This window comes from Lemur catta, chromosome 3 (assembly GCF_020740605.2).
Source record: "Lemur catta isolate mLemCat1 chromosome 3, mLemCat1.pri, whole genome shotgun sequence".
Classification (NCBI taxonomy): domain Eukaryota; kingdom Metazoa; phylum Chordata; class Mammalia; order Primates; family Lemuridae; genus Lemur; species Lemur catta.
In genome coordinates, this window is record NC_059130.1 from 14,028,421 (window position 1) to 14,044,823 (window position 16,403).

Below are 16,403 nucleotides of genomic sequence, written 5' to 3' on the forward strand. Positions count from 1 at the left end.
CATTTATGGTTTACCATCTTAAAGCAGGAGGCCCCCATACTTCAGAGGCTATGAATTAACACAATGTCCATTCTGTGGTCGTGTGGATAATCCCTAGTTCTGTTCGGAAGTGGAGAAAGGCCACAAAACAAAAGATTCTTCATGGAAATAACTTTATCTTCACATCTAATTAAACTAGAAGCCTAATTAAATTACTGTTACTATATAAGCTTGGAGAACTTAAAGTTGGTCCCAAGAGTCCCTACAGCTTGGAAAAAAAATTAGTCATGAGAAACTCCTGCCTATCTTTAGTTACACACCTGATCAAAAGTAAAATACTAAAAGAACTAACACTGGCACAACTGAGCATGGGTCAGTTTTCCCATGGAAAGGCCCAGTTTAAAGCCACTTGCAGATGGCCTGGCCATCTCGCCATCTAGAGCAGCTTCTCTGACAAGCAAAGAAGGGAGGGAATTCAATGATGGCATCCTTCGTACACATTCCTTCTTTCAACAAATGTGCCAGATCCTATGTGGGGCACTAGGGAAACAGCAGTGATAGTATATGCCCTGAGCTAGTGAAGTTTATACTCCATAAACAAACTTCACACATACAAAAGTCAAGACTAAACATGCTACACATTTAATCTGCAGAGAGCCTGTCACAGTAAAAATAAAAGCACAAATGGGCATTGGCCAGGCATGGTGGCTCACACCTGTAATCTTAGCACTTTGGGAGACTGAGGCAGAAGGATCGCTTGAGGGTAGGAGTTTGAGACCAACCTAGGCAACATAGCAAGACCCTGTCTCTACAAAAAATAGAAAACTTACCTGGGCATTGTGGCACATGCCTGTAGTCTCAGCTACTCAGGAGGCTGAAGCAGGAGGACCGCTTGAGCCCAGGAGTTTGAGGTTGCAGTGAGTTATGATGATGCCACTGTACTCTAGCCTGGGTAGCAGAGTGATACCATGTCTCAAAAAAAATAAAAGCCTAGCCTAGTAACTAACTTGTTGGGAAAGTAGGCACAAATAATTTTCTCTCTTGGGAATCCATTTTCTCAGGAGTAAAACAAAGTTATGCTCCTTCACTCAGGAATAAGAGTCAAATGGAATAGCATTACAAAGACAAAGCACTGGTGATTCCCAAAAGACTGGGAATCTAGGATTAGGCTTCCAAACTCCAACTAGGGGACACAGGGACAGGACACAGTGATGTGCAAGAGAGGTCTGGAATACAACATGAGTGATGCTTTCACAGGCAGGAAGAAAATCTTACCAGAATACAGTTCTGTTGAATAAGGCACTGCTAGGAACATAAAACATGGGCCAAAAATAAGATCACAAATGTTCCAGCTCTCATGGAGACTATTCTTAGAAATGAAAAAGCTAACCATAAAATAATGTACAAGTTTTCAAATCTATTCAATTATTCAGAGTTTTCTGAGAGGCAGGATAATACAGAGGAGAGCACTGAGCTAATAATCAGTCCACCTGAATTTTATTTCTAGCTCTGCCAAAAGCTGTGTGAAATTGGGCAGCACAACCTAAATCACCACCAAGGTGAGGGGGCTAGAAAAACAATCTTTCTAGTTCCCCTAAGCTTTAAAATTCTATGACTCATCAATAATTTAACCGCTCAGTTTGCTCTTCCACTGCTAGTTATCTGTTTTTGTTTTTTTTTAAAAAAAAAGGCCAGGCACAGTGGCTCATGCTTGTAATCCCAGCACTTTGGGAGGCCATGGTGGGAGGATCTCTTGAGCCCAGGAGTTCAAAATTACAGTGAGCTATGATCATGCCCCTGCACTCCAGCCTGGGTGACAGAGCAGGCTGTCTCTAAAATAATTACTTAATTAAATTAAAAAATCAGCTCCCTGCTCCACAACATGCCAGTGTTAAAAGGAGGGGGTGATCAGCCTGAGCAAGTGCGAGATACCATCTCTACAAAAAACTAAAAAATTAGCAAGGTGTGGGGTGGTGCACACCTGTAGTACCAGATATTGGGAAGATTGAGGCAGGAAGGTCGCTTGAGCCCAGGAGTCTGCGGTTGCAGTGAGCTATGATCATGCCACCGCACTCTAGCCAGGGCAACAGAGTGAAACCGAGGGAGGGAAGGAAGGAAGGAAGGAGAGAGAAAAGAAAAGGAGACGGGCAATAGCAGTCTTCCTTCATTATCTCGACACCTCTGCAATCTGGACTCTCACTGAAAGGAAGCAAGGGAGACCCCGGATGCCACTATCTATGCATTAAACATCTATACATTCAATCTCTAAGAGAAACTTGCAGACTGTCACTCTAATTCAATTTATTAAACTAGTCAGAATTGCCTAATATTAGAAATCTGCTTCCCTAGCATACAGAAGAAACAAATCAAATTTGAGGGTGGTATATTTAGAGACAGACAGGGACAGCAGCAAGAAGGAACAGGATATTACAAGGAAAATATAATTTCTGCAGGGGGAAAAAGTAAACTTAAACAAGCAGACAACAGTGCTAAACTTATAAATCTAGGCCATTCAAAATGGGAGAAAATAGCACCATATATCTCGATAGCCCAGTGGGCATTAAATGGCACATTAAAATGATGTGAGTGAGTCATAGTCTTAGTCCATTTTCTGTTGCTATAACAGAACACCTAAGACTGGGTAATTTATGAAGAAATGAAGTTTATTTAGCTCATATTTCTGGAGGCTGGGAAGCCCAAGATCATGATGCTGGCATCTGGTAAGGGTCGTCTCGTGGTGGAAAGTGGAAGCAAGCACACAAGACAGAGAGAGGAAACAGAGCCAAACTCCCACCTTTTAGAATTAATCCACTCCTGAGATACTCACTCCTGCAATAAAGGCCTTAATCCACTGAGGGCATTGCCCTCATGATCTAATCATGAGGTCCCATCTCTCAAAGGTCTCATCTCTTAATACTGTTGTACTGGAGATTAGGGTTCCAACACAGGAGCTTTGGGGGGCACGTTCAAGCCATAGCAGTCTTGGAACAGCATAATTTAATCTCTTCTTAGTGATCTAGAGTCATACTCTTGACTAAGAAAGCAGAGAAACAGAAAGATTTCCATTAAAAAAGCAAGGAAACAAACAAAACCTTTGGCACTTAAAGGGATAGGCTCAGTTTTTGAAAAATTCACTTCCTTGCAACAATTCATTTCTAACCATACTCAGTAAATGAGCTACACTTCAAAACATTTAGCATTTAATTTTTATATATTACTCCATTTCAAAGAAAAGAAAGTGATTAAGAGATATGCTCTAGTTGCCAACTAAGCTGGGAGAACCATAAAGGCTCACTGCTCACGCACTGGGTGTGGGGACTGACACTCTCAGTCCCTCTGCTACGACCACACTGGCCTTCTTGCAGATCTTTGAGTACGCTAAGCTCTTTTAGACCCAGGCCTTAACATGTCGCTCTTCTGCCTAGGATACTCCTTCTGGCAAAATTCTATTCATCTTCAAGTATCAGTTTAAATAATTTCTCAGAGAGTTCTTCCTAATGCCCCAGACTAAAAATACCTTGTCAATTATTCTCCTGTGGTTATTTTTTTCCTTCTTGATACTTGTCATGTTTATAATTATATATTGGTTAGTGGCCATTTTCTCTATTGGTCCATAAAGCTCCATAAAAGCAGAGGTCTTGTCTGTTGTGTTCCACACCAGTTCACAGGACCTGGTACAGTGTTTAACACATATAGGTGCTCAATAAACAATTGTTGCATTAAAAGAAAAATAAGAGTATTTAACCTTTACTGAGTACTTATTATATTAGCATTATATATATTAAGGCACCCACTGCTACTTTATAAATGAAGCAGGCTCAGAGAGGTTAAGTAATTTGCCCAAAGTCACACAGCTAAAAATTGGCAGAGCAAGTTTTCAAACTCATGTCTGTCTGACTCCAGACTACACATTTAATGACTATTCTTTCTCTAGGACCATGTGAGGCAAGTGACGAAGAACTCATAGTACAGGCTGGGCCCTACATTTAAGAAGTTTAGGCCGGGTGCAGTGGCTCACGCCTATAATCCTAGCACTCTGGGAGGCCGAGGCGGGTGGATCGCTCGAGGTCAGGAGTTGGAGACCAGCCTGAGCAAGAGCAAGACCCTGTCTCTACTAAAAATAGAAAGTAATTATCTGGCCAACTAAAATATATATAGAAAAAATTAGCTGGGCATGGTGGCGCATGCTTGTAGTCCCAGCTACTCGGGAGGCTGAGGCAGTACGATTGCTTAAGCCCGGGAGTGTGAGGTTGCTGTGAGCTAGGCTGATGCCATGGCACTCACTCTAGCAAGGGCAACAAAGCGACACTCTGTCTCAAAAAAAAAAAAAAAAAAAAAAAAAGAAGTTTATAACCAGGAAATAAAACTTTTATAAATGAAACTGAATACAAGACAGAACACTCTAAGTGCTTACATGGCATAGTTAAATGTTGTAGGAGAGAAAAGGAAAATCAGGGCTAAAAGGGCATTCAGACAGAAGGAATGCCATGAGAACAAAGATGGAAAAGCAACACAGCACATGAGGAACTTAAGGGACAGGTGAGAAGGTCACTTTAACTGGAACAGAGGGTTAACATAGGCCAGGAAGTGGTGAAATAGGTTAAAGAAATATGCATATAATAAAAAATAATTACATCGACATTCTGGTCTGCTATTCTTTCAATCACAGTTCCTGAGAAGTACCTATGACATCTCTTAATATTTCTTAAAACTTCACAGAGGACAGTAGAATACAGTGGCTGCTCAGTCAATGAAATATGAATGAAGTTATTTGAGAGCTATCAACCTAAACTACAGTCACTAACTCTAACTAAAGCTTAAGGAGAAGGAAAATAGTTACTAAATTACAAGTAGGCCTATTTTTATAACTGTAAGCTATTTAAAACTATTTAACTATATATAAACTATTATAACCAGATGACCAGGTATCTGATTATTGTTTTCTAATTATTAATCTGATCATTATGTTCTCCTCCATCTCTCATAGCTTTGAGAAAGACACTTTGGATAGATGATCTCTCCTTGACCCTAACCCCTCTTTTCCTACACTGAATCCAACCACATAAGTAGTATTTCTTTCTTTCTTTTTTCTCAGAGACAGGCTCTTGCTACGCTGCCAAGGCTGGAGTGCAGCGGCAATTCACAGGCACAATCATAGTGCACTGCAGCCTTAAACTTCTGGGCTCAAGTGATTCCCCCACCTCAGCCTCCTGAGTAGCTGGGACTATAGGAGACTAATATTTCTTAATCCAGATTTGGTTCCTGTAAGTAACCATAATAATTCTCTAAGAATATAACAGCTATGAAGAAAAAATTTTAAGTACATACACAAATGTTTAAGCATCTAACTGGTCATGCATCAGAAGCTTTGTGGAGATAATCTTCATATAAGAAATTCTCAATAAAAGATTTTCATCTTACACTAAATCCCATACCGTCTCTTTATTTTCACAATGACCCTGAGAGGCAGGTATTAGTGATCCCATTTTATAGATGAAAAAACTAAGATACAGAGACATTTGTTTGTCTACAGTCACCACTAAAGTTTGAATCCAGGTCTGATACCTGAGATCATGTTCCTCCCAGAACCACTGCCTCAAAGAACTATCAATCATATTAACAAGTTAAAAATTTGATGTAATCACAAAGGTTAAAAAACAGAAGAAAGCCACCACATATGCTTCTTATTATACATTTCTGCCAATCTTGACTCACTCTCATTCTTGCCACCCCCACCCAACCTGTCATCCCACGCTGCCAAGTGATAAAACCACCAAGTGATAAATGCACTTATGCCTCATCTGTCTCCCTTAATGCACACGTTCCTTGGGGGCTGGTTCGAGGGCTGTGTTTATCAGGATCATTTGGCTGACAACTGGGCCCTGTGGAGGCCATGACGGATCAACAGGCTTATTAAGAAATCATACAAATCATATTCGCCCAGTACTTTAAGATTTTCAAAACATTTTCACACACATTTTCTCTTCAAAACTTCGTGATAATGCTCCATTTTATATGGTGGAGAACTGAGGCTTAGAAAGGCTAATTGAGCTGTCAAAGGTGCAATGACCTTGAAGAATAGAGTAGATTTCGTAACTATATGACTTATAAATGGATTCTATAACCCTGTCTTATCCCTAAAGCAAATGTAATGATTTAAAACAATGAAACTATGAAACACTTCCAAATGCAGCACCATATTGAGACATCTGTGTTCTACTCTCAGCTCTTGGTCCCTAAGCAAGTCATTTAGCCTCATCAGCAAAAGTTAGGGCTCTGACAAACTAATCAGCCCAATAATCTATGATTCAAACTGTTAAGCACATTATCAAGTGTTCAACTTTATCCTTGTTCACAAATGTTCAGAAAAGAGAAATCTGTTCACAGGCATCACTGTCTTAGTTTCTCATACCTTGGCTCACATTCTCCTTCAATAAGGTCCAGAAGTTTGGGAGTGTTTTTTGGAACCTTTAGCACTTCAAGTATAAAGGTCGGTCTGCCCGCCCTCTGTTCTGCTCTCCTGCCGAACATATGCTTCCAAGACCGCAGCATGGCCAGCCTCTGAAAAGGTAACTCTTCTTGTATCCCCATTCCTACCTCTGGTTTCTCCAGCTCTAGCCTCATGTCTAACACTACCTGTTAAAACTCTTCCACAAGTTAAGTCCTGATGCCAAACTCCTCACCTACACCTCCTCTCTCTTTCCATCCCCCTAAAGAGCTATCTTTTTTTCACTTCCCTGTATGTTTTCCTGGAAACCTTAGTCATACTCTCCACCAATAACCTCTCCCTAAAATAAAGTTTCCATTGACCATCCTCTGAGCATGTCTTGGATTTTCCTACCTCCTCCATGCCTTTACAGATCTCCCTAAGAATTACCTCCATCTTGATTCTCTCTTCATCCAGGAGGCCTTCCCAGAACATTGCACTGCAGTGGTCATGCCTTCCCCCAAACTTCCAGCAATCTGTCTCTGAACACCTAAATCCTTAAGATGGCATCAGTACTTAGCTTTGTTTATGCACAGTCCTGGACTTCTCTCAGTACATAGCAGGTAGCTTAGTAAGTGTCTAAATGAATGACATCTATTCAATACTTCGCATTTAACAAAGCACTTTGTTATTTGACCCTCCAAAAAATTCTAAGAGCTGCTTCTCTAGTTTAAAAAAAAACAACTGTAAAGGTGAGAGAAGTGATTATCCATAGTCACACAACTATGAAGCAGCAGAGCCAGGACTCAAATGTGGGTATATCTCTTCTGAATCTTGTATACAACGTATCTATGTTTTGAATCCTTTATGACAAATAGCAAGTACCAGATAAACATTTGATTTGAACTACCTTGTCTGGGACATATTAAGGTTAATAAAAATATTTCTTCCCAGTTCAGTTTCTCTTGGTCCTTCAGGGCAATCTTACTGTTGAATCAGACTTGCAAACTGGCTCAAGTACAATATTAGAAAATAGTTTTTTAGAACAAACAGGAAGAACAAAACTCCAAGGAATAGCCAATATAAGAGGGATAGTATTCATATGCCCTAGAAGGAATGTGCATTTTCTTCTGATGAAAATAAATCAAGCCAATTAATCACATGTAAGCTTCTACTTGCGAGTATACATATCTTAAGCTGACCATCCATTTTTAAACACACAGCCAGCCAGGTTGAAAAAAAGCCCCAATTTTGGCAGAGTACTGTAGGAAAGGGGAAAAAAAATTTACTGCTACCTATCCACTGGGTTTGGTTTTGGACTATCCAAGCTAATGGCTTTTACTAGCATTAGATTTTTCAGCCAATAAGGACTAATAAAGTATTACCCCTAAAATAAAAGAGATAAATGTCTTTCATAATTATATGAAAAAATACTCCGGCTATCTTTAGGAACACTTATATTTCACTGACATAAGCTCTGGGGGTGGTAACAAATCACCCCCAGATGTGAAGTCCATGCTGTTCAAGTTCAACTGGGAAGTCAAACAGCCACAATTTGCTTCTAAATTTGGAATAAACCAATAAACATTTGTGATCACAACCTCTGGCCTCTTTTTCTTCCATATGAATCACAGAATTTTTTTTAGAAATTTTAACTTAGTCCAAAACTTCTCATGTTGTACACAAGGAATTGAGGGCCAGAAACCGGAATGCAGAACAGAAAATAAATTACATTCACAGAAAACTTTCTCAGCAGAACACCACAGGTTCTGAATGAAAGAATTTTGTTTTTACTGTGGTTTCCTAAGACTAGGATTGGGGATAGAGAAGGAAAAATAGCCTCAATCTTTAAGTGAACCCATGCATCCAGCATTCACCTAACAAACTTTATAGGTATGAAGAATCTGTCATGAAGATTCATTCAAACTATCTCAAAGCCACATTTTCTGACCCAATTCTGACCGTAGTCACCATTAAAACAACAACAAAAAAGCCACCTAGGACGGACTGAAACTGATAAGCTTGTTCTTCAAGCTCCATTGCTCCTCAAACGTACCTACACACAGACCAATGAGACCACAAAGTGGAAAGAACAAGGTTTGAAAAAAAGGAGTAAAAGAGCAATAAAAATACGGTTACAAAGGGAAGAAAGGGAACTGAAAACTTACAAATGCAATATCTAATTCATGATATTTTTAGAGCCATTGCCACACAGTTTTTTTCTAGAAAAGCTGTATTTTTAATTACATGCCAAATTTGATAGTTTTGTCTGCCCTAATATTAGCTCCTAATTATATAAAACATCTGAGCCTCATTTCTCCAGCCTCAAAACACAGCTCACTTTCTGCAAAGAAAGAAATTGAGGGGTAGGGGTAGATAGGAAGGGAGGGAGAAGAAGAAACGTTACTCTCTTGGTATGGCCATTACAACTTGGTGCTAAGCATTGTCTGGCATGCAGTATCACACAAGGGTAACAGGCCAAGGAGGACAAGTTGGCGAGCACAATCTCTGCACTCACCCACTGAGAATCCAACGCCTGTTGACAAGAGTTGATTGGAAATTGGCAGAATGCGGAAGAAACTGTTAATAGTCTCTCTGAACCTGACATGAAACATCAGATCAAAACAGCAAGATAGAGAGCTATTATGGTTATTATTACAAAAAGAAAATAGGCATTAGAAATTGACCAGAACATAAGCCTTCTTCCAATTATTTCCACAAGCAGACAGGAGACTCAGATTTCTAATTAAAAATCACTCTGCACAGAGCCAAATATTTGAGTCAGCAGGGAACTTAATTCATTGTTACACTGCATTCCCATTGAGCCATCTGTCATACCTGGCTAGCTTTCTACCCTCACCCCAACCAAACCTCCCATGAAGACTAACCTTTCCCCAGATAAATTATACTTCATCAGATCTGCTGATACTTGTTACTGAAATCCTCAATGCATACGTCATCTTAACGTCCCTCTAGGGATTAAAGTTCTGCCTAGTACATGCATGGCAGGAGAGAGGACTCTTCATGAGGATTTTGCTCACTCTGCTCGACCAGGACCAAGGAGATTCTGCAGAATTCCTATTCCTTGACCCAAAAATGAATGGAAGAAACAGAACTCAAGAGAAGATTAAATAAACTAGAGAGTGAGGGTGAGGTGCTGGGGAAGCTAGTTTAAAGAGTGGCTAAGTATTGGAATAAATGAGGCAGTCAAGAAGTTCCAGGATAGTTAAAGGCACTGACCTTCGGATTTCCGGGTGTTATAAAGGTCTGGTGATCCACAACAACAGGCTGTGAGCGGCAGCTCCCTGAAGCCTCTCACAGGCACATTCAGTCCTGTCAGCCTGGATTCAACCCTGCCAGCGCCAGCAAACAAACACACACATTCTTCCCAGAGCCGACACCCCATACAACACAGCCTCTCTACAGGGCCTGTTTATTTAAGAAACCAGATGCTTTGATGTTGGGGTAGAAGTTGGGAAGTTATGTGTAAAGAAGTAGTTAGAGACAGAAGAGAGGGATGAGAGAAAATGAGGAACAGTTCCTGGCTTTACTAATCATAAGTTTAAAAAGTTTTAAGGAAATTGTCAAATGGTCTGTACACAGGAATGAGAAGTAAGGAAATTATGTCAGCTACCATCATAACTCTGGCCAAGGCATTTCATCTGTTTCTTTAAGACAGAGTTTCATGCCTACCCTCAAAGGGGTGCTTACAGGAGAGATGTTTTTAAGCAACCCAACTTAGCAACCAATGTTAATAAAAATCTTCTAGGCCTGCTCAATTTCTCTCATGTACAAAGGTTATAAACATCACAAATACTCCAAGCGTTGAAGGAAAGAATCAGTTAAAAGTGTGGCATGAAAACAGTTTTGGGTTAAAGGCAAATGGAAGACTATTTATTGAGTCTAAGAAAAGAGCATTTATAAATGACCCCTAATAATAACTAATTACTTATTGTGTGCTAATTATGTGCCAGACATTGTTCTAACGAGTTATTACATAATACATTTCACACTCACACACACACTCATTCACTCATTTAATTCTCACAACCACTCTATGAATTAAGTATTCTCATTATCTCCATTTTACAGATTAGGAACTGAGACATAGAAGACTTAAGAACTTACCCATGATCACACAGCTCATAAGCGACACAGCCAGGATTCAAATGCAGACAGGCTGGCCTCAAAGCCTGACCCACAGTGCTATACTGCCATGGTATATAAAACCCTCATAAAAAATTAGGGAGCACAATTTTTGGTAAGGTGTAAGTACTTATCTTTCTCTTTTGTTTTTTGTTTCTAGTAATAGCCAATATTTTTTATTTCCACTTTCTTTCCCATGAATCTATTATAAATTATTTATACCATAACTAGAAAGGAATATGTTTTCCTCCCCTGCCTCAAATCCCAAAATAGAGCACTTAATCATTATGACTTCTATGTGAAAAAATATACTATGCACATTAAACCCACTATATTTGAAACAGATTTTAAACCAATAGATTGAAAATAAAGGATATGAAAGGAAACCTCCTAGAGAGAACAAAGAGGCTTAGGCAAATAAAATAACCTGCTGGAATTCATGAGCAAAGAAGTCTGAGTTACAGGTCATTAGGGCACAGATCTCCTAAAACCATAATGTAAAAGCACTATCATGCTTTAGCTTCGTTCTGCTTTCTTAAGACTAAATGCTGATATAGTCTCATAAGCTATAGAAACAGGTCTAGGAGTTTGCTAAAACCTGCTGAGGCTTTTCACTTTCCAATCTGAATGACCTAAGAAAAGGTATTATGGCACTTCCAGCATCTAGCACAGATCTAGGCATTTAGAGGGCATTCATACACATTGATTATATGAATTAATATGGCTTGAAATGAACGAAATAAGAGGAAAAGCACAAACTTTTGATTTTTCTTGGGAATTGGATCCTGTCATATTATTTGGGAAAACCTGCTCTAAATGGCACTTTCATTCCCCAGCTGTACAAAGTATACAATATCTCTGTTAAAAAGTTGTTGTGTCATGCTGATACTTTTATGTTACACTGTTTTAAAAGGGTCCAAAAATACTAGATCTCTTCAATATAGTTCAGGATGATTTATTATGACTTCTAAAAACAAAGAATTGAAAACCAGAATAGAATACTACCTAACAATTTTTGGTTAAGGAGGCAAAACTTTTAAGAGCTACTCTACTCAGTCACTTCTAAGGTGAAGGACATTAACAAAGCCTCCATTTAAAAAAAGAAAAAAAAAACCAGATATACAAGTTACAAAAAGGGTGGGCTCTCTGAAGAAGAGACCATGGATGATTAACAAATGCAAAAATAGCTATTTTAAATAAAGTCACTGGGCCGGATGCGGTGGCTCACGCCTGTAATCCTAGCACTCTGGGAGGCCGAGGCTAGTGGATCATTTGAGCTCAGGAGTTCGAGACCAGCCTGAGCAAGAGCAAGATCTCATCTCTACTGAAAATAGAAATAAATTAGCTGGACAACTAAAAATATATAGAAAAAATTAGCTGGGCATGGTGGCGCATGCCTGTAGTCCCAGCTACTCGGGAGGCTGAGGCAGAAGGATCGCTTGAGCCCAGGAGTTTGAGGTTGCTGCGAGCTAGGCTGACGCCACAGCACTCTAGCCCGGCCAGCAAAGTGAGACTCTGTCTCAAAAATAAATAAATAAATAAATAAATAAATAAATAAATAAATAAATAAATAAAGTCACTGAAAAAAGATTTGGCAAAAAAGCTTAAAAATCATTGGAAACAGTAGCTAAATGAAATAGAAGGAAATTTCTTTACATAAGCACTTCAAAGAATGAGTGGTTTCAGATCTGCTCTTAAGTAGATTTGGCCTAAGAACCACCTGAGCCAGTTTTCTCAACCTCTTGCTTTGGAATCAATATATTATAATTGACATATCAATTCAAACTAACCAGGAAGACTCTGACTAAAGGAATAAATCCGGGAGTGGCAGCAGACCTAAAGGCAGGTCAACCAGCAAGAGAAGAATCAGAAATATGGAGTAAGAATGCTGTGTCCAGCTGGCTCAAGGAAGGAAGTGGTCCAGTATAAATTAAACATCAGTGTTGTAAAGCCTTTCTCAACCCCCCACCGTGCAAAGGAAGTCTACACAATTTTTTTTTTCTCATCAAATAGGAAGACTTCCCAGTACACATTCTACCCTATCTGTAGCCAACCTGACCCACCCTTTAGCACTAGCTTGGCTACCTTTATACAACTGCTGCTTGGACTGCATTAAGCACAGTTATCCCTGAATACTTGTGCTTTGTGTCCCCAGATCTCAGAATTATGTCACAGGTAAAAAATATATATATATATATATATGGTCCAGAAAACAATATAATCCAAAGGGAGATGGAGGCTCGGCTGATGCTGGAATGTGGTTACACAAGGACAAATGTAGGTACAGAGCATTAGCCACCGATCTCTGCTCTCATGTGCAATTAATTCTCTTTGAAAGAGGAAAAGACATAAGGGAGAAAATACATTGAATATAAACATTATGCAAATGTGGGTGGGAACAATTAAATTGTTAATTTTAGAAAAACATGAGAAAGATGCCCAAGTCGTACTAAAGGAAGCAGTCAGGACTTTCTTATCAGTTGGCTTTGCCAATCCAGTAGTGTGCAAAGGCTGAGCTGCTGGTCCCCACCGGTGCCACAGTTTTGAAAGTCTTTTGACCAAGTGACGAGCTCAAAGCAGAATATGTGCAATGTGTTTCTTAACTATTGGACATTTTGTCCCAACAGGATATAGACATCCTGGGCAGAGTTCGATCACACCATAGAAGGTCGAATTTGAAGTGAGAGAGATCCTGTAAATACTGCCATTTCATTTCCAAGCTTGTTCCTTTAACTATTAAAATACACACTAACCTAACAACTGCTCTGGGATTTCCGAACACCAACCTCACCACCCTGAAAGTACTGACCCCGAGAGGACACACCTTCGCCTCTGCGCAGCCAAACTTCTCCTGCAAGCACTTAGGTAATTATTCCTCCAGCTTCCTGGTGCCTAATAGCGTTACCGGATCCTGATTATTTACACAGACAGAAAACAATGACGCTCAAGAGATTTTTGACAACTTACAAAAAAAAAAAAAAAAAAAAGAACGCCGCGAAAGTCCAAGATCGCCTCCCCTGTGACGAAACACAGCCCCGCCGGCCGCCGCAGTTTCGGGGCCGCGGCCCGGGGAAAGGGGGCGGCGGCGGGGGCCCGGGAAGGCCCCTCGCAGTCGGGCCTTAAGTGACTTACCCCGGGTCGCACAGCTCGGCAGTGACACAGCCAAGATGCGAACGCAGGCAGGCCGGCCCCCGAGCCCGCCCGCGGGGCCGCACTGCCTTCCCACGGCGGGTGCCAAGCCTCCTCCGCAAAACCGGGGAGCACAATTTTTGGTGAGGCCAACAGCTCCGGCCCGGCGCCCGCTCACCTGGTGCGTGTTGTTGGCCAGCTTGGCGACGAAGTCCCGGGCCCCGCCGCACTCCTCGTCCTCGCCGGGCGCGCTGCGCCGCCAACGGCCGCCGCGGGGGAACGGGCCCCGGGCCGCGGCGGCGCGCAGCCCCCAGCTCACCCCGACGGGCCCGGACCAGCGCGGCAGCGACGCGGCGGGCGGCGGCGGCGCGTCCAGCCGGTCCTGACCGAGAGTCGCCGGCGGCCGCAGCTGCAGGAGAAAGAGGAGGCCGAGGCCGCGGAGCCAGCGCGAGAAGCCGGCCGCAGCTCCCCGGGGCCGCTCCATCGCCGCCGAATGCCGTCGCCGCTGACACCTGCCGCCCGAGCGCCCGCCCACCCCGCCGGCGCCGCGCCACACCCCCGAGCCGAGCCGGCGCTCCCCGGACACGCGCCGCCCGGCCTCTTCGCCCCCATAGGCCGGCCGCCTGTCCTTCTTTCCCGGCCCACTCCTCATTGGCTCGCGTCGCCTCTGGCTGCGGGGCCCTGGATTCGGATGCCAAGATGCGGGACTGATTGGCTGGAACGTGGCAGAGCCCGCTGAGGTCATCCCCCCTCGTCTGGCGTCGCCGGGGCCGGGCCTCCAGAGTTCGCGCAGGAGCCGTCCCCACCTTCCCGCGGAGCCCCCCGCTCGGTGGCCGCGCGACCCCTCGCTGCTCCTCTAGCAGCCTCAACTTGGGGCTGGGTCACTCCCCGTGTGTCCCCCAGAGACACCCCTAAAATTCCTTCCAGCGAGGCAGCGCCTGGAAAATGTCCTCAGGGAATCCCTGAGCTCGCTCTGCTGGAAAAGGGGGCTTCGTCACGAACCAGTGTTTCGGGTTTTCAACCCCCGCTCTCCGGAGCGCCCATTGTCTGCTGCGGCAGCCGCCCTGCTGCCGGGAAGGTGAATGCGGGCTAAAGTGGGCCGGATCCTGCGGAGGCAGATACACATCAGGACATCCGTGACTCGGGCCAGCCTGAGGAAAAGTCTTTCCACCACGTTTGGCCTCTCTTGCCTTCCTCTTCCGCAGGGAGATAGGCCAAAGGCGGAATTACTTATTGGTTTTCCTGGACTTCGAATTGTAGCTTAGGCATTAGGCGCAGGTAAAAGGGAGCGAGAGAATTGCCCAATACTTTATCATTTCACGAGATGCACATTTATCTTTACCAAAGTGCCTTAACCCTGCAGCGAGTGCTTCGCACACGTTTGGTTCCGTATATCATGCCCTCTAAATTAGCATCCCGCCTCAGTGAAACAAACCCCCTCCGCTCCCCTGCTGCCCTTTACTGCAGAAACTGGGCACACAACTTCTAGTACGGGCAGCGCAGGTAAAACCAGTTCCCAATCCTTAACCCTTACTGACTCCATCCCTTTGGAATGCTAGAAGTTGTTCAGTAGAGAAGGTAGCAAGTAGAAAGATACAAAATATGCAAAACGTTACAACTCAAATTAAGCAACTTGAAAATTACTTTTAACTATAAACTGGCGGCAAATCCAAATGAGGGCATATTCGTTGTAGAGCAAAATGTTGCAGTACATCCAACCCAATATTTACATCAAAATACTTCTGGTCATGGTAACTTGCAAACAAAAAGATTTATAAATTTCTGTTTCTTCCAAAACAACCATAGTAAAATGTGAAAAGTGAAAAAATGTTTTTGAATGCCACCTGAGCAGGGTGGTAAAATCAGCAGAATAGTCCTCGACAAGTTCTCAGCCACTGGACTGACAGGATAAAGCTGATGAAAACTAGTGAACAATTTGTTCCTTTCTGTAACTTCTATGTGTCAGATTATCTTAAAAAATAGATTATTTTTTAATCTATGCCAAGTATGGAGTAGATCACAAGACAGTCAGTTCCAGTAGCATGTGATTAGTTAGGGGGAGAAGAGGGGCTATAAAGGAATATTTCTTTGTTTGGGTGACACAAAGATGAATGGTCTATTGTCTTACTGTCTGAAAAGAAAAAAGCCAACTCAACAGTGCCATCTCCTGGAGAAATTACCAAATACACTTTAACTAAATATTAAATTTGTTACCATTATCTGTGCCTTCTTTTTAAGGTGTTGCTTTTACTCATATGCTTAGAGTACCTATGTATTTCCTTCCTGAAACTGTTATCAGCTGCTGGGGACATGATTTAGTATTTCACTTTTGTCTAAGGACAGGGGCACTTAATACAAAAGTTGCACTGTCAGTTCTTAGTGAAATAATGCACATAAGATCTTACTTTATTTGCAGGACTCAAATATGTAAATTTATTTTATTACTAAAAACCATACATAAAGCAATTACACATCATGAAACCATTGCTTTTCCTAGTAAGATCATTTCTTTGACACAAGGGGAAAGCTTGCTTTAATATTCTACCAAAAATCAAAGTTCTCTGTGTGTGCACTCTCTCTCCCTTTGCCAAAAAAAAGTTTTATCTCCTTGAAGAATATACATAATTATGTAGGATATAAAATTTACTTTTACCAGTTAGTGTGAGGTACAAATACACTGCCCAGCCAGAGGGAGGGAAAAGTGTAAGCTGAAGCTAAGAGA

The 16,403-nt window shown here is 42.0% G+C and overlaps 1 protein-coding gene across 2 annotated transcripts in view; it reads right to left on the reverse strand.

Annotated features, from left to right (window-relative positions):
- The window catches only part of SORT1 (sortilin 1), a 66,911-nt gene extending 52,700 nt beyond the window's left edge, over positions 1-14,211 (reverse strand). Inside the window, exon 1 of one of the 2 annotated variants that reach the window (XM_045546716.1) lies at positions 13,860-14,211. In XM_045546716.1, coding sequence (XP_045402672.1) covers positions 13,860-14,165 — 306 coding nt within the window. In that variant the 5' untranslated portion in view covers positions 14,166-14,211. The remainder of the gene's footprint in view (positions 1-13,859) is intronic. The other variant, XM_045546717.1, reaches the window with a different exon arrangement.
- Positions 14,212-16,403: the final 2,192 nt, after the last annotated feature.